General features: G+C 46.3%; 1 protein-coding gene across 2 annotated transcripts in view; it reads left to right on the forward strand.

Annotated features, from left to right (window-relative positions):
- SAAL1 (serum amyloid A like 1) overlaps window positions 1-17,583 on the forward strand; it is a 266,162-nt gene extending 248,579 nt beyond the window's left edge. For both annotated transcript variants that reach the window (XM_086956068.1, XM_086956067.1), the window contains 2 exons: window positions 13,191-13,283; window positions 17,244-17,583. In XM_086956068.1, the coding sequence (XP_086812194.1) occupies window positions 13,191-13,283; window positions 17,244-17,336 (186 nt within the window). In that variant the 3' untranslated portion in view covers window positions 17,337-17,583. The remainder of the gene's footprint in view (window positions 1-13,190; window positions 13,284-17,243) is intronic.
- The last annotated feature ends 418 nt before the right edge of the window (window positions 17,584-18,001 follow it).

Below are 18,001 nucleotides of genomic sequence, written 5' to 3' on the forward strand. Positions count from 1 at the left end.
GTGATGACCCTTTGACAAACCACCGCTATGTTTAGCCAAAGGCCCAGTGCAGCTTACAGCAATAATGGAAGAAAAAAAAGCCTCCGGGTTGCATCCGCTTGTTGTGATAATGGCCCTGACCCGCGCCGCTCAACATGGTGGACGGGATTGTCCTCCATAAGAAAACAAGACGGAGGGAAGAGAGGGGAGGGGGAGGAGAAATGCGACACGGCGGGAAGGGGAGGGGGCGGAGCGGGTAAACAAAGACGGACGAGCACGCGCTTTTAAGGTCAATGCGCATGCGCATAAGCTCAATGCGCATGCGCATTGACCTTAAAAGTCACGGGCACTGCAAGGAATCGCCACGATTCCTTGCAGTGTGGATAAAGAGTGGATAAGTCGCAATACTCTCGCTTGCTCGATGCGCATGCGCATCGACAGGCGAGACCTAAAAAACGGATTATGGGTACAAATTAAAAGAGCAGTAACAGCGAGTCCTGGAGCGAACGGATATCATGCCTGTGTGTCACCCAACCCAGCACCGACGAAAACACCATAGCCAACTATACGTGCAGGCACTTTCTTAGTCAAAGTGTGGAAGGAGGCAGTGTTCATCTGGCAAGAAGCTATGGCGCCTCAAAACTAATCAAAGAGCTTTGCATTTTTGAAGATCGCAGGATATTGTAAGTTATAAATTATGTTATATTACAGAAGCTTAAAGAAAATAAAAGGTCGAAAATATCATGCGAATTACTGCACTCTAGATGAAGTTCACATGCAACCCTTAAGGTTGTAGGCTGGCAGTGGACATGAAGAAAGAGAAGCCAAGATAAACACAATCGGACTAGGCAACAGGCACAGAAGCACGGTTATGCACTTTCCTAGAGGAGGCCTATAGGTGGAGGAATGGACCTCACAATAAACCGACAATCTGTGCCGTGTTGAATAATACCTGGATGGGTAGAACAGCATTAGTACTCGAGAGCAAGGTGTTGACTCAGCCCTGAACTTGAGTTATGTGAGAGGCTAGCGGCAATAAATGAACATAACCCACTGAGAACAACCGGCATCTGGGTTGCCCAATATTATACTGAAACAATAAGGCAGGTCCGAGTATAAAGGTACAGAATCTAAACATGGCAAGGGAAAATACAGTGAAGTGGGACAGTCAGCTATTGAGATATCCAGGTTTAAAAATGTTAGCATTTATTTGATGTGCGTACTATTAAATCATTTCTCATTTTGCAGTGTCGGGTCAGTTCTGTGCGGCTTGTGTGACTCAGGGCAACAAGACAGTCCTCATAACAAGTATCGCTGACGCCCACCTCCGATACACTGGAACTAGGTGTGCAGTAAGGCTACCTTCACCATAGGCATTTACTTTCAGGGATAGTATGATGACACCGAGCAGTCATGATTTAAGATAAGACCTGCAACAAAACAATATATAAAAACCGACTCACCTCCAAATCGCCCTGCACTCCGTCCCGACTCCCGAGTCCACCGAAGAGCGCGCGCGTGGTGGCGTGCTGCGTCACGGCTGCACTTTAAGCAGCACAGCGCGCGGGGGCAGGCCAGGGCCGTCATTGGTAGCGCTTTCGCACGCTACAAGATTGACGGCCCTGGGACCCAGAGAAACAATAGGCAGCGCACCACAACACCACCACTAAGTTAGGTGGTGCGTGCATGCTGCCCCCTAGAGCCTTCACCGCGTGCACTGGATACTTGAATGCCGTCGTTGCTGCCATTGTAATGCTGCCCCCTAGAGCCTTCACCTGCTACTGCAGTGCCAGATAAGCACTCACCAGGCCGGTCAAGTAGACCTTGAAACTGACTCGCCCTTCAGGAAATTCAATCGCATTTGCGAGCGGGCGAGTACATTTGTCGACCCCTGATACGTCAGGGGACTGTTGTGGTAACACTATTATTTTTTATATCTCACCTCATACAGGGTTCTTGTGTTGTGTCGTGTTGGCAACCTCACGTAACCTGTTAGTTGTTATTTTTTTATCATATTTTGGGGGTTTTATTATGTTATTGAATTATCGGGAGGCGGAAGATTCAAGACAACCAAGAAGGGCTAAAGGCTGCAACGAGGGCTAACGTTATAACTATGGATGCGTTTCTGCAGAGCACTGCATCGGTTATTGATAAGGAGATCAAATTAGTGAATAGGCGTCTCTCCAGATCTCCGTCCAATAGCCTATTTTCTACCCTGATTAGCCCTACAGACTCTTTAAGGGAAGTTACTACTGAATCTCTAAGTTTGCCTTCAACACTTGGGCCGGATGCTGGTCCACAGTATAATGATGCCCCATCCCCCTTGCGAAGAACTCTGTGCAAGGTGCCTTATAGGCCTCTCTCCCCAGTTATTGTCATCTTGAACAGGGAGAGTGGTGTTTCTTATCCTATACCTAGGAATGTTGGCATCGATAATTATATATCTTTAGAAGTCCCCAGTAGTGTTAGCCCTCTTCAACAACCCAGGGTGACACAAAGGCTTTGTAGGAGTATAAAAAGAAAAACTCAGCCAATAGGGAGTACAGCCAAAAAAGTAAAACCCAATGTAACCGCCAAGGCAACCAAGAAAAAGCCGGCATCTGCGTCGACAGCTGAAAATACAGTTCACCCGGTTATGATGGAAGCCTTTAAATCAATTATAAGTAGCTTATTGGACGCCAAGCTGAGCTCCATTATGGATAGGTTAAACTCAATTGAGAAATGTTTAGTAGAGCGTAACAGATCCGCTCAACCCGTTCAATCTGTGATTTTGGACGGGACTAGAGATAATATAGCTTCTAGTACTATACCCGCCCTCTGTCCATCTACAGATCCTTCTGATCCTAGGCTCCCTAGTGGAGTCCAGTTCCATTCTAAAAGTTTGGCCTTTCAAAAAGTAGGGGGGATGGAAGATGGTCCACGAGAAAGATAGGTATTTAGTGGGGCTTCATCCATTTACCATTAGGGTCTGGATCCCCAAAGATTAGGCAGCTTATTGGGGGAGATGCAGGGGCAGTTAACATGTGATTTACAGAATTCACTGGTCATCAATCTTCCCCCTCAATACACACCCTTTGTAGTGATCCTGGGGAATGTGCCACCGCTTCCGCCAAGGTCCCACAAGGATTTTAATCAACTTAAAAATAAGGCTCTTCATTGGCTGTCGAATAATACCTCTGTGGGTCTAAGAGAGGAACGCAACATTATTATGGTGCGTCGTGTTTGCTGGATAGGGAGTTCGACAAAAGTCCTGTAAGATAGAATCTTACAGGATGCTTATTCTGATCACATACATCGGGTTCGTGTATTCAGATTCTTCCTTTGGGTTTTTTCTATAAGGCTACCTAATACACGCGCTTCACGCGAAAGTGGGACTCAAAGACCTTTTGAAGCCACAGCTGGTAGCTACCCTCAAACTCAAAGGGTTTTGTCTCAAATAACTGGACACTATTATGTCCCCCCATTAGAGTTATCCCACAAATGTTCAACCTTTCAAGGTTGGATGAGTGTGACTGACTGCATAAGAACATAGAGCTCGCTGTAGAGATATCACATCGACAGGGGTCTCCCTGCCATCCCACATTAAGTGGGGTGGCTCGTGGGACAGAGATGGCTCGGGAGATTAAACCACAGCAAAGGGTCCCGTCATTGGCAGTAAATCATGGGGTGATCTCTAATGTAGATATAAATATTGTCCTGTCGTGGAATATTGCAGGACTGGCAGCCAAGTTTCAGGATCCACTATGGATTAAGTTTATCAAACAATTCTCTGTGATTTAGCTTCAGGAGACATGGCTGGTAAACTGTGATCTATTTTTAGAGGGCTATAAAGCCTTTTTTGTCCCTGCTTTCCCGTCAATTCACGGTGGAGCTAGGGGTGGTTTGGTTATCTTTGTAACTTTGGCTGTGTCCTGTAAGATCCAGCTACTACCGATTGTTAACAAGGATTTTCAAGTTATCGTCCTGAAGAGGGGAAATGATAGAATGGGCATTATTTTATTTTATTTTTTTCAAATTTTTGAAAACCTTTATTGTGCAGTGGTAAAAGTACAAATACGGGCCTACAACCACAAGGCCGGCCACGAAAACTGTTGAAGCACTGGCGCATACATTACGGCGACACAGTAGCACATGAGGATCATAGGCAAACATTGAGAGTTACACTGTAAAACAACGCGGTATCGTGTCTCAGGAGCATTGAAGGTTAATTTTAAAAGGTTTTTTGTTGCAATTATTGAAGTCCGATATTATAATTTCACATGAACAGCAAATAAAGAATAGGAGCCCGTGCAGGCGAGACGTAACATTACCAACAATTGTATCAAGTACTCCAAGTACCCAAAAAGCTAGTTCCCCCAGGCGGGATGGCGGCTTAAAGTTCCTACATCAGAAGTGGCAGATCTAACATAGCACCCAGTGTCCACCGCCACCCACCCTATTCTATCCCTGACACGGGCCCAAGAAAGTATAAAGAAAAGAGGACGAACAACGAAGAAAATAAAGGCACCATAGAAACTGAAACAGAAAATGAAAAAATCCCCCAACCCCCCACCCTACACGCATGCAGAGGCTACGGCCTTCCCCCCCCCCCCAGCAGTGTGTCTGTCGCCCAATAAACCCGAAATATAGAACAAGAAGAGAAGGAAATGGAGAAAAAAAAAAAAAAGAAAGAGGAAAAAGTATAACACTCGAAATATAGGGAGTAAGAAAAAAGTAGCTTTATCTATGACTCCCAGAAAATGAGGAAGGTGGGGAGGAGCCACCAAATACCAGGCTTCCCGGACTCACAGCCATTACAAGTTTTCTTACGCCATTTGCAGCATTAAAGTTGGGAAACATCGCTTCAAGTGAGAGTCAGAGTGGTTTACCCCTGGACCCCCCACACCGCACAGAACCGCCATCCCAACAACAAAGGTAAACAGCAGGACCTAGTAACTGCGACCTTAAATGGGAAAAAGCATCACACACAGCGCATTCAGTATATCAAAACGCGTTCCAGCCCAGGTCACCACCAGTCGATCGGAAGTCTGGAGGAGGTCAGTTCCACATACTCTCGGTCACCACCCGCCCCAAAGACATCCCCTACCCCAATTATTATCAGCACGATAGAACTGGCAAACTATACTGCAAATGGGGAGAGGCATTGCTAGACTAGATGTGTGTATAAATCAAACAGTAAAAGCAGTCTCAACCCAGTCCCCGCCCGCCGGTGTGTCAATTACACTGAAAGAAACCGCGTAGCCCTGGCCCAATCGTGGACGTCCCCCCCCTCCCACCCCACACGAAAAGCCGACACCCTCAGAGACAAAGAAGCAAAATGGCCGAAGTGAGAGAGGGGGAGGGACATGAGCGCAAAATGGACGTCGCCAGCCTCCAGGAAGTTCGCTGTCCTCAGTTGAAAGTCCCTCCAACACAGCCAGATAGTAAAAGTTCCACAACTGGGAGATTGGAAACCCCAAAGACAGAGCGAGCGAGGGGGCGAGAGGCCAAGTATCAGCTGTCCAAGACAGTGGTGATGGTGAACAAGGCAGAGAGTCAGTCTCGGAGCGAGAGGAAAACAAAGTAGCACTAACCGGTCCGATGGGTGGCCTCGAGTTGCAACAAGTACCGATGAAAACAGTAGCAACATTGTTAGGAACCCTCGGAAACATTGTATCCCAGTCAGCAAGCTGCAAGGGTAAATCCAGACTTTGTGGGGGACAGACCTTCCGCTCCCACCCCAGGTCGATCACAATGGCATCAAGCTTCTCGCCCAGCGCATGATAGCCACGTCCCAGCGCCAATCGTAATTCTCCCCGAGCTGCCATAACATCCCCATTAGGCCACGCAGGCTGTGGTTCCTGTAGCTCCAAAGCAAGGGAGGACGAATGTGAGCTGGCTCCCTGCGAGGACGCGGGAACGCAGTTCCAAGGCGAGGACAAGCCATCTTCCCCACGTCGCAAGCAAACAGGCGTCGCCATCTTGTCGACGATCTAGTACAAAGGCTGGGGGGTGGGGGTCCGCGAGGCAATACCGATTATCAAATCAAGCCCGCAGTGACTCCAGGGTCATCTCTCGGCCAGCGGTTTTCGCGTGGAGCCGAATCGACATAGCTGGGTAGTCAGGGCGGAGGGGGGGACTCGCCGATGCCAGGCAGGAGCAGCGATGGGGTCGAAGCAGCACTCCGTCGGTGTCCAGCAAAGGAGTCTCTCATCCCATGCGTCCTCGCCACGCACTCGCGCTGCAAGTCCAATGCGAGATACAATCCTGGCTGTCTGTGCAGGATTGTCTATAACTTGAGTAAAGGCGGCACTTCCCACACTCCGGCTTCAAGCGGGCAGCCGGCCGTCACGGAGCCCAGGGGTCCGGCGGCGCGCGGAGATTCAAGCCGGGGTCCAGGGCAGTGCAGCAATTCCAGGATATCTGCGGTTACCGGGCAGTCAGAGGACCCGGAGGAACGCTGGCGAAGTCAGCACATCATACCGCACGTCCCGCTGGTGATGCGCTGCAGGATATCGAGCAGGATTCTGGTGCGGGAGTCAAGGGCTGGCGGAACCGAGAGCCTACACGTCCGCTCCGGTCGCCATCTTGGCTCCTCCCCTCCAGAATGGGCATTATTAATTTTTTTTGATAAACACATTTTTATTGGTTTTTAACAAAGTACCAGCAAAACGGCAATATGCCATGATTACAGAAGGATGCATGTAACAACCTGGACAATCCAAGGTTAATTACATACAGAATCAAAAGGACAATTTCGAAGCATCCCCTACAAGACTATGCCAGGCCCCCCACCCCTTCCCCCAAACCCTACTGTACTTCTTGGGGCAGCTACGCGCTGCATACATTGTTCCCTCCTGTGTGGCGCACCAGTCAACCTCGGCCCACCATTTCCCCACAGTGGGAGGGTCAGGACTTTTCCAGACAGAAGTTATGTCTCTCTTCGCCACCAACATCGCTGTAGTGTATAATAATGTTTCCTTCCTGGACCCATCCAACCCGTCCGTGATACCCAAAATTGCATGCTTCGGGTTGTGTGGGATCTCCCACCCCAGTACCTCAGTGAGCTCCTCCTCAATGTCCCCTCAGAACCGTGCCAAGCGTGGGCACGACCATACCATATGGAAAAAGTCAGCTGGCTCGTGGCCACATCTCGTGCAGGCAGAGGTCGGTTGTAACCCAGCGCGGTGCAGGTGTGCTGGTGTCAAATATGCGGCATGTAAGAAATAAAGCTGTATCATACGCAATCAGGCCAAGGCTGTGACTGTCCTGGGCGCCATAAGGGCATCACTCCAGTCTTCCTCCTCCAGGGAGCCCACCCACTCCTCCCACTGGGTCCTCAGCCGATCAAGTGAGGTGGGAGTGTTGTTAATGAGTGTCCGGTAAATGCGGGAGATACCTACCCTCCCAGAAGGATTTGTGCCTCAGGTGGGCGGTGATCCGGGAGACGTGTACCAGTCGTGAGGTGCATCTGCAGGGTGTGGCACAGCGGTAAATATCTGTAAAACTGCAAGTGATGCAGAGAGTATCGAGCCTGAAGGTCGCGAAAGGAGCGCATGTGGTCACCCACCTAGACGTCATCCAGCTGAGAAATACCTATTAGGTCCCACGACCGGAAGCCCTGTAGCCCATTGACTTCCCTGAGCCAGGTACCCTGCCACAAGGGTGTTCGTTGTGTCAGCGTGCGAGTCCATTTGGTGTGGCAGAGCTTGGCCTGGAGGTCCAGGAACACAGAACGCGTCGCTTCCGGCAGACGTGATGGGACAGGCACCCCGTACATCATCGATAGGAGGTTGGACAAGCCCAACTCACTGAGTTCCAACCTGTAGGCCGGATCAGACCATCCCATGTTAAACCAGTCATGTAGCAAAAGCAAACGCGTGGCCAGGTAATAGAGGTATAAATGGGTCATCCCTAACCCCCCATCAAAAGAAGGGATCTGGCAGACGCCCAGGGCCAGTCGGGACCTGCCCTTCCCCCAAAGGAATCTGGAAGCCAGGCTGTCAAGCTCTCAGAACCACGCTCTCGGAAAATTGAGGGGGGTATTCTGTAGCATGTAGAGGAACTGGGGAAGAATCATCATTTCAAAAAGCGCAATTCTTCCCATGGGGTTCAGGGGCAATGCTTGCCACTTCGACAGGTCTGCCTTGGCCCGCTTCACCAGGGGCGTGACATTGAGAGCCCAGCTGAGTTCAGGGAGTAAGGTCACCCAGATCCCTAAGTACTTGATGGATTGCCGGTGGAGCGGTATAGTGGACTGCTACTCAAAGCATTCCTTGGAGATGTGCAGGGGGACCAACATCGATCCTTCTGGATTAAGACGAAGGCCGGAGGCTTGTTCAAAAGACCGGAGGATCCGGAGACAGTGGGGTACCGAACTTGCAGGGTCAGCCAAGTAAATCAGGACATTGTCCGCGTAAAGGACGATTTTGTCTGCATCTGTATTGGGCCGCCAGGGGTTCCATCACCAGAGCGAAGAGCAGGGGAGAGAGGCAGCCCTGCCTTGTGCCCCTGCAGACCTGGAAGGGTTCAGATAGAACCCCATTCACCAAGATACGCGCCCTCGGACGAGCATACAGCATGCGGGGTCCAAAACCCAACTCCGCCAGGACATCATCTAAAAAACCCCAATCCACCGAACCAAAGGCCTTCTCAAAATCTACCAGAAGGAGAGCAAGATAGGGGGTGATTAGGTTGCGATGGGCCAGGGCGAAGTGAAGACTCCGCAGGCAATGCCTGGTACCCCGTGAGGGCATGAACCCGCATTGATCAGGATGGACCAACGTATGTAAATGGGGTCTGAGGCGTTGAGTGAGGATTGTGGCATACAGTTTCAGCTCTGTATTAATAAGTGAGATGGGACGATAGCTCGCGCACTGAGGCGAGGGCGGCTGGGATTTGGGGAGGACATTATTAATTTTTAAAATGCGATAAGCGCACAGGGAGACTGTAAGATTGCCCAGCTGGGTTGTTATATAAGGCAGTCCTGCGGCTTCGTGGTGCATAAACTTATGGTGGTGGGTGATTTTAATGTTCACCCCTGTGTAAACCCTAAATATGTACGTATGGATGAGCTGGGATGTGCAAGGATGCGGGGATTCCATTTTGAGCATTCTACCCAGTGGGACGCATTGACCAATTCGCTCAACGAATTTGACTTGATGTCACTAATGTCTCTATCCGCCCCCCCCTTAGTATATATTCTGTCCCTTTTTTTAAAGGGCGAGGTTTGGGATCCTTTTTTGATCATATTTTGATTTTATCCGGCTTTCAGTTTGAATTTTGCGGGTTCACAATTGTGTATAGCTCTTTTAGCGACCACACCACAACCCCCTCTGTGTGTACATGGGAGGTAGGTTGTTGCTAACACAAGATATGGTGGTAGTACCGGGCCTGTTAAGACTTTCGGATGGAAAGCGCCGCCTAAAATGGTCACAGATATCCCTGGACACTTTCTATGGTGAAGTAAAAGTCTCCTGTGCAACTGAATTAGCATTTTGTGTTTCACCTGGCTCCTCTCCAGGGGGCGTTCTTAGTGCTTTTGATGTTATTAGCACCAAGGTTGGGGAATTTTTAAGCGCTCCCTCACATAGGACAGTGTCAACTGATCCTAGATGGTTTGACCCTTCTTGCTCTAGGGACGCGAGAAAACTGAAGGAAGCCTTAAAAGTTATTGCAAAGAAAGGGGGGGACCCCCTCTGAAAGGCAAATTAGCGGTCAGGGAGAAGAGGGGGAAACGTGTACAAACACAGCACAATGAGCTCCCTAAAGACCTAAATTCCTTTTAATGGATTTAATCCACCTACATTAAGTGAGCATCCTATCCAAATAAGTGAACCACTTACAATAAATCTAACAAAATTTAGTAAAAATATATTTTTTATTTCATTTCTTTTATCAAAAATTATTATTCACTGATTATACATGTTTTTTTTAAATACTCATTTTCATTTTCAACATAGATTCAAAATACAAAACACAACACAGTATTTATAACTAATTAACAAACCCAGTAGAGAAAAACAATCCAATTTCACAACAATCATTCAAAGACAACTCACACACAACCAGACAAACCATCACATACATAAAATATCTGGGGACCCAACTACAGAGTGGTAACGTAGTTGGAAAGACCAAAGACAACAACAGCACAAATTCAGGATGGTCTAAAAACAATGGTCGACTCGTTTAGGTGGCTGGGAAATGTGATGCCACCTTCATCAGGACCTGCCAGATATACTGCCCTAACGAAGGCCACTCCACCCAGGAACAAAATACCACCAATGAAACCATTTCCGAATTTCCTATATATACACACTACAGACTCCTATGTACAGATAATTGTTCCGGAAGTTGGATGCTTCTGAACAAGTAGATAGCAAACTCAACTGTCAAAATCCTGTGACCATTAGGGACTGTATCGTAGTTGTACAATTTATAGTAGTCACTCCCAAGGGTAATAATCCTAAGGAGAATCTTCAGCGGGAATCTGCATACCAACCATGCAATGTATAAGAATTTTTTTCCTAAAAAGTTATCCCAAGAAACCAACCCTTAATTTGTGTCCGTCGAATTGAGTATAAATGGGCTTTGGCCACCCGTAAGGGGAAATTGAAGGAGGAGACTTGAAGAGACTTATTGGAGCCAAGTACCTTAGGGAACAGTTCGAGATTCTGGGGCATTGTTAATCGCCCATTGTTCGAGAAGGACAGGGATGGAGAATTAGTTGCCCATATAATTGAGGACGAATGGGTGGCCCATTTTAAATCCATCTTTTAGTGCCCTATAGATCAATTACAATACCATGGTAGGGCTAATAACACCGCCCGTGGCTTTTGGGCAGAAGGAGGTCGAGGCAGGGATTTTAGGGTTGATATGTAATAAAGCTCCCAGCCCGGACGGTATCCCACCAGACCTTTTTAAATCAAACTCACTTTTCTGGGCTCTGGTACTGGTGGCTGTGCTTAACGCGGCAGCCAAGGATTGATGTCCGGCTTCTTGGGCCACCTCAACTATTGTGCCGGTTTTTAAGAAGGGCGGTCGTAATAGCACCTTGTGCTATAGACCGATCGCCCTTCTTAATTCCATGGTAAAGGTTGTGGTGAGGGGGTGTTATTGGAAAGATTATCTTCCTAGGCAGAGGAGTTCAAGAACATTTCCCAGATACAATATGGGTTTCGTCCAGAACATTCGACTCTGGCCCAATGCCTTAATTTATATATGATCTTAGGGAAGTATACAATTGCTCACCCAGGTAAGATCTACATGACCTTCGTGGATATTTCCTCTGCTTTTGACTGCGTTAATCGGGCGAAGCTGTGGCAATCCATGAGGTCCATGGGTGTGGAGGACAACCTGGTTAATTTCCTGGAGGATTTGCACGGGGCCACCAAGGTTAACACCAGATATGCTCTGGATCTCCATGTATCAAGGGATTTTAGAATGGAGAGGGGGGTTCGGCAGGGATGTATTTTGGCCGGTTTTTTATTCAATATATATATTAATGATGTGGATAAAACTTTGGTAAATACAGGGGCCGACTTCCCATACGTGGGGCGACGAGGTTTACCCGTCCTGCTCTATGCGGACAATGCCGTCCTCATTGCCATAACTGCTAGGGGACTTCAGTCTCTTCTTGACACCTTTCTGAGTTTTATGGATCCCGTGATTCGGCAATTAACAACCCCAAATCCTATATTTTGCAGGTCGGGACTTGGTCTAAGACGCAGTATCCTTTTAAAGTGGGTAAGGAGAAAGTGCCTAAGACATACATTTTGTCTTAACTGGTGGTTTTAGTGGATGATTGCCTTAACTTGGGGGGGCCCTTATACAGCAAAAAAGGGGGAGGTTACAAGGGTGAATGCTGCTATTTTCAACTTTGCTGCTAAGATGGGTAAGCGCCCAATTGCGGTGATGTTGAAAATATACCAGACTAAAAGTGTTGCTACTGCCAGCTATGGGAGTGAAATTTGGGGTTTAAAGCCCCAGATGCCCTGCAGGTGGTGGAGAACACCTTTTTAAAACGTCTCTTAGGGCAGCCTAGTGGAACACCAAATTTGGTGGTCCATGAAGAAATGGGGATGCCGTATTTATGCGACATACTGGCTTCGCGCCCCCTGGTGTTTTGGCTCAAATGTTGGTTAAATAAAGACTTAGCTCTTAACCATCAGATCTTAAGGGAGAGCATAAGTCCTGATCACTTGTTATGTATTCCATGGCTGAAATAATTCAAGAGTTGTTTTGCAGAGCTGGGGCGTCCGGATCTCTTTATAAAACCTGATTCTATCACTCTGAAAGAAGTGTAGTTTGTAAAGAAAACTTTTATTAGCTTGAAAAAGTTTGAAAGAGATGAGTTAGAAATTGGAAAATCGAGTGTCCGTAAATTTGTGATGCTTAAAACAACCCCTTCTATAGAGCCATATCTTTTGGGGCCACTGTCGACCTATGAGCATTTTCTATTGTCCAGGTTTCGACTGGATTTTTTCCATTTATTACTTACTGTTCCAAAAGGGAGCTGCAGAGGTCAGGTGTTAGCATCCTGTAACTTCGACGGTATGTATCCACAGGATTTGCTACACATTATGTTTTTCTGTAGATTTTATAAAGTACCTCGTAGACATTTTTTTTACACCCCCTTTTAAAAAAAGTTGAATTTTATTCGGTTTGTCAGCTCTTTTTTACTTACAGCTTTTGAAACCAGATTGTATACTTTTTATAGTGGGTTTCTTGAAATCCACATTGAGACTTAGGACTTGTATGGATAGTTAGTTCCTCCTTGACGATGGTAGGCAATCTCCGTCACCATCTTATGTAGATGATTTTTAGCCATTGGGCATTTGTTCCCTCTTCTTTTGTGTGTATATATCTTTTTAATGGGTTATTTCCTTTGAATTATATGTTTTATTTGTAATATGGAAATGTGTAACTTTTATGGTTTTATCTTAAAACCGAATAAAGTTGGTTTTTGATTTGATTTGATTTGACACCATATGGTGTATATGTATTTTATTCCATGTCATGCTTGAGCATTTTTGCTTTGTTTCTTGTGACTCATTTTGTGGGTGACATTTAATAGTACTCCTATTTCTCCTTTTAGGGGGTCTGTGCTGTTGCAACATTTTGGTATCACTGAACTATTTGTTAGATAACCAGATTTTGAGTTATATGATGCATCTTGTTTTATGACCTCTGCCAAGTTTACTACTCTATTTTCTTTATTTTTTTTGCAGGAGAGCATTTTGGAGGGACTGAACCAAGAACATTTAAATGAACAAAAGTGCTCTTGTGCAATTCGAAACCTTCTTCCTCTCTATGGCACTGCCGTAAGTAATGGTTATTTTACACCTGGTAGCGCAAGGAACTGGCATGCGTTGTCTGACTAAGCATTGCTATAAACAGGGCCAGCCCTATTTTATTGTATTTGTTGTTTTCATCTGGAAGTGGTCATTGAAAGAGTTAAATCGGTTAATGCACGTGCAAAAAAGACTTTTCTTAATTTGTCAATCTCCGATTCAGAAACTAATGGGTCTTCCAACCATTCTTTTGAGGTTGCTACAATGAGTGATACCTTGAATTGGGTGAAGTCACGTTAAGCAAGCGTTCAGTCAGTAATACTAATTTAATGGGCACTTCTAACAAAACACTTTCCAGAGATGTATGTATGTATGTATGTATAGGCATTTATATAGCACACTACTTACCCGGAGGGTCCCAAGGCGCTTCGACCGCTGCGAAACCCTTCCTCGCTTCCCTGAGAGATGGTCCCTTAATGGGTATCTCCAGGGTGAGACCAGGCATCCCCGGCGGTCTGGTGGGGCCGTTAGTGAAGATGAGGCAAGCTAATGCCAAGAGATGCCGAGTGTGATCGCTGATCAGAGTGGGCACCGAGGCGAGAGAATTATCGAGTCCGCTGTCCCTGGTCCAGAAACCTGCCGCGCCGGGAATCGAACCCTGGTCCCGGGCCGTCCTCTGCTCTCGGGTCTGCCGCCTCTAACCAGTGAGCCACACTACCTCACTGTATTTAGTACTGATGCATGTTTCAACAGAAGTATGGGAACACTTCGAACATTCAGAATTATATAAAGCAAGAAAAGCACTAACCAATATTTTCAGTCATGCGCTTACTAATTATTCAGAGAGCTGCCTTCAGCATACACAGTGACGGATTTAATAATCGTGCATCCATGGAGGCCGCGTGCTCTCCAAGCTGCACCGGTTTCCGCTGAAGTAGAGCCTTTGCTTCAAAGCCTTGTGCTGCTTCTACAAGGCCAGCACGAATCAGGGCCCTCGTTATTTGCATTCCTTTATTAACCCTTAACTCCCTTCATGGAACCTCAGATGGCTAGCATCCCCCAAAGAGAGTGGCATTGGGGGCAGCTCTTTTAACTACCTAGTGCCCAAAGTTAGGAATTCTCATTTCCCTTCCGTCTGTCAGGCACCATCGCAATCTGATTTCCGAAGAAGTTAAAAACTTGGGCAGATTTACAAGCCCCTTGCGCTACTTTTGCGTCACTTTTAACACGGGGAAAGGGATGCAAAAGTGGCGCAAGGGGCTTGTAAATCTGCCCCTTTGTATTCAGCTTGAGCTGTTGATATGATTTTCAGTGGCGCACTCAATCCCAGGGAGTCAGGACCTTGGCGCTGGGTTCGAAGTAGCCATGCACTTTACACATCTCACTATTATTTTCTATTATTAGTGAATTGGAAGTCTAATAAAAAGTTGTCTTTCTACTTTTCGTTTGAAACCAGCAACATATGTGGAATATCTGGAACCCCGGTTCATAGAAGCAGTGGCGGCTGGTGAGATTTGAAAGTGGTGAGCCGTAAAGGGTTGTCATGAGTGACGTGTGGAAATAGCCAGAACTTTTGTCTACCTGACTACCTCACGTTTTGCACCGATCACAATTAGAGCACTCGATGCAGGAACACCTCTCCGGTTTCCTCCTGCGCAGGCAAGCTCGTTTATTTACAATAACAAACCAGTCCAGTGCTGTACCAAAGACACCAGCCTGTTCCAGACGTTGCAGCAAGATCGAGTGTGAAACCGTGTCAAACGCGGCACTGAGGTCAAGTAACACCAGTGCCGCAGTTTGACCAGAATCAAGCACAGACCACAGATGTTCCGTCATCGAGAGTAAAGCTGTCTCGGTGCTGTGGCCAGCACGGAAGCCATTCTGGGAGGGATCCAGAATTTTTGCCCACTGTAGATGTCCCAACAGTATACCATTGACATGGGCCTCTGCAACCCATGGGAGCAAAGAGATTGGTCGATAATTCTCCAATTTGAGGGGGTCCAACGTGGGTTTCTTTAGGATCGGGGTGACAAAAGCTTGTTTCCATTTAATTGGAACAGTGCCTGAAGAAAAGGACAGGTTAATGAGCTGGCGCACAGGCGGGAGGCAAAGAATAGATGGTTCCCTAAACTGCACCGGTCTAAGAGGGTCAACAGGAGACCCAGATTTTACTTTAGTGGCCAACTTATTAAACACCTCCTCCAACAGGCAAGGGAGAGTCGAAAGAACCACATTCGTGGAAAGTTTGGTTCTCGGAGCCTCACTCGAAGGGATAGAGCAAGGAAAAGAATGATAGATAGCCTGAACTTTTTCGAGGAAGAAGGCCGCTAGATCTTCACAATGAGACTCTGAACATATTTCAGCTGTGGGAGCTCTTTTCACGGTCAGGTCTTTAGGAACTTTGAAGATCAGTTTCGACGCATTAGAGCTGTTTTTAAACTTGTTAGAGTAGTAGGCCGCACTGGCCCTACAAATGGCTCTATGGTAGCTTTTAACTGTAGTGAGGTATGCGGTCTTTTTCCCTGCTTCGTAAGTTTTTCGCCAGTCCCGTTCCGCTTGTTTACATGCTTTTTTTAGCGGTAACAAGTTACTATCGTACCATGGGCTTGGTTCTGAGGAGGGACATTTGCTCCATGTGGCGGGGATCAGAGCATCTAAAGCCCAGCTAATCCATGCACAAAAAAGATCATAGCCGGATTCCACCTCATTGAGGGGACCAAGCGGATTTTCAACAAGAAGGCGGTGGAAGTCTTCAAGCTTTAGTTTTTTTCAAGGTTGTTTAAAAACAACTCTATCTAACGGTTTAAAGGGAAGGTCACTAATCGTAAGATACAATTTCACAAGAAAGTGGTCAGACTAGGCAACTGGGCTGGGCTGCGGAACCTTGGCACCCAATCATGCCCTGATGGTTGTGTAACTCTTTATTCACACCGTGCAGCAAAGAAGAGTACGGTAGACGATGTCAGGCTTAAGAGTACATAAAACTGTTCACTGTGAATGATCCGGGCATCCAGCTCTCTCTTCCGCCCTTTAGACTTCATGCTGGTCATGAAAGATCCTTCTTCTTGCTTGGAGCGAGCTCCAGAGTCTGGTTGCCTCTACAGAGTAAGAATTGTCCATATTTTTTAAGGGGAAATGTTCAGGAGTCTTGCTTTTGATATTGTTGTGGATGTAGTTGGAGGACGTAAGGTCCAACACCAAGTATGGATTGATGCAGAAAGTCTTGAATAAGCTTTGTCTGGCCATGGACAGCCATTGGAGAGCTGTTGGGGTTGCAAAGATGAGGCTGTCCATGTACATTGGGGGATACCTGGTTGCAGTATTCTGGATTCATTAGCATCTCTGCATTTGCAAGGCCCGCAAGAAAATAGTACAATTGTGTACTGTAGGCATGATGGCACCAACGCGATAGTGGCCATGTGGGGTACATTCTTGATGTTGAAAGATGTGATGTAGAATTCATATGGTGAAGAAGGCATGAAAGAGACGGTTCGGATTCCATGATCCCTTCCAAGGTCCTTACTTTCTTAAAAATTGCTTGATTTGGCATAGAAAGTGTCGGAGTTTTGGAAATTCGTACACTAAGCGAAAATACGCAAGGGAACCTCTTGGAGATGGCAAGTTCTACATGCTGCTGCTGAATGATTAAGGTGTTTCTGCTGAAGCAGTGTCATGCCTTTCCTAGTTCTATGCCATTTACTCATTTCTGCGTTGTTTTCAGAACTTTTTGTAATCTGCTGATCAAACTACGGTATGTTAAGGTGTGGATTCTGTTAGTTTTTCGACCTTAAGTGGTGAACGTCATTGCGTCCGACATAGCTTTTAAATATAAGATTTGCAATTAGGAGAATCAAAATCAGAAATATTGTAAAGCATCCAAGTGCCCTACTAATCTTACATAATGTTTATGAAAAAAGTTTTTAAGATTGAAACAATGCAGTTGATCCTGTACTGAATGTAACTCATTTTTGTTATTTTTTGTTGTTGTAGGTGGAGAGTTTCATAAAGGTTGTGCATGAAGCTGACAAAAAACTTGCGGTGACATTGGAGAATAATTTTCCCAGTTTAAGAGACCTTACGTAGGCAAAAGAATTTCCTACTATTACGGAGCAGTATTTTTCATTACGGTTCATTCATCCGGATAACAACCTTCTGAAAACCTGCAAGTTACCTGGATGTAGCCAAATAAATATTTATGTATGGAATTTCCTATTTTTATTTGTCACTGTACTTTTCTTCAAGAGTTACTAGTAGAAACATTTCGGTGTAAACAAATAAGTGACTTCCTTACAGCACTGTACAGTATTAAAGGTCATATTTTGTATATTTATTTTCTGTTTCTTCTAATTTCCATACATGCCCGATCTTGATGTTAATGATACAGATTATGTTTTTGAGAAAATTATCACTCCCTTTTGGCTCCATACATTATTAACATATTGGAATTGCACCACCTTGTGGTGGAACTAAAAACGTCTTACTTGCTACCGGAACTGTCTGCGTGCCTCCCTCAGCATAGATAGCCTTGCTTTCCATTGCCTACCCTACCCACTTGTGTCTCCTGTATTCCGTACACAGTTCCTCCGTTTCTGTCAACCTGTAAGGGCTGGACTCCACTTCCCTTCCCAGTTACACTCAGTTTGCACTTTTATGCTTGGTCTTGGGGTCTTGGGGCACGTCCGGTGTGTCCCAAGATTATATTTTTTAACATTATAAAACTCGTTTTTATAAAACGTACTTTTTTCCTT

Source organism: Lissotriton vulgaris, chromosome 2_1, assembly GCF_964263255.1.
Source record: "Lissotriton vulgaris chromosome 2_1, aLisVul1.2, whole genome shotgun sequence".
NCBI classification, from domain to species: Eukaryota; Metazoa; Chordata; class Amphibia; order Caudata; family Salamandridae; genus Lissotriton; species Lissotriton vulgaris.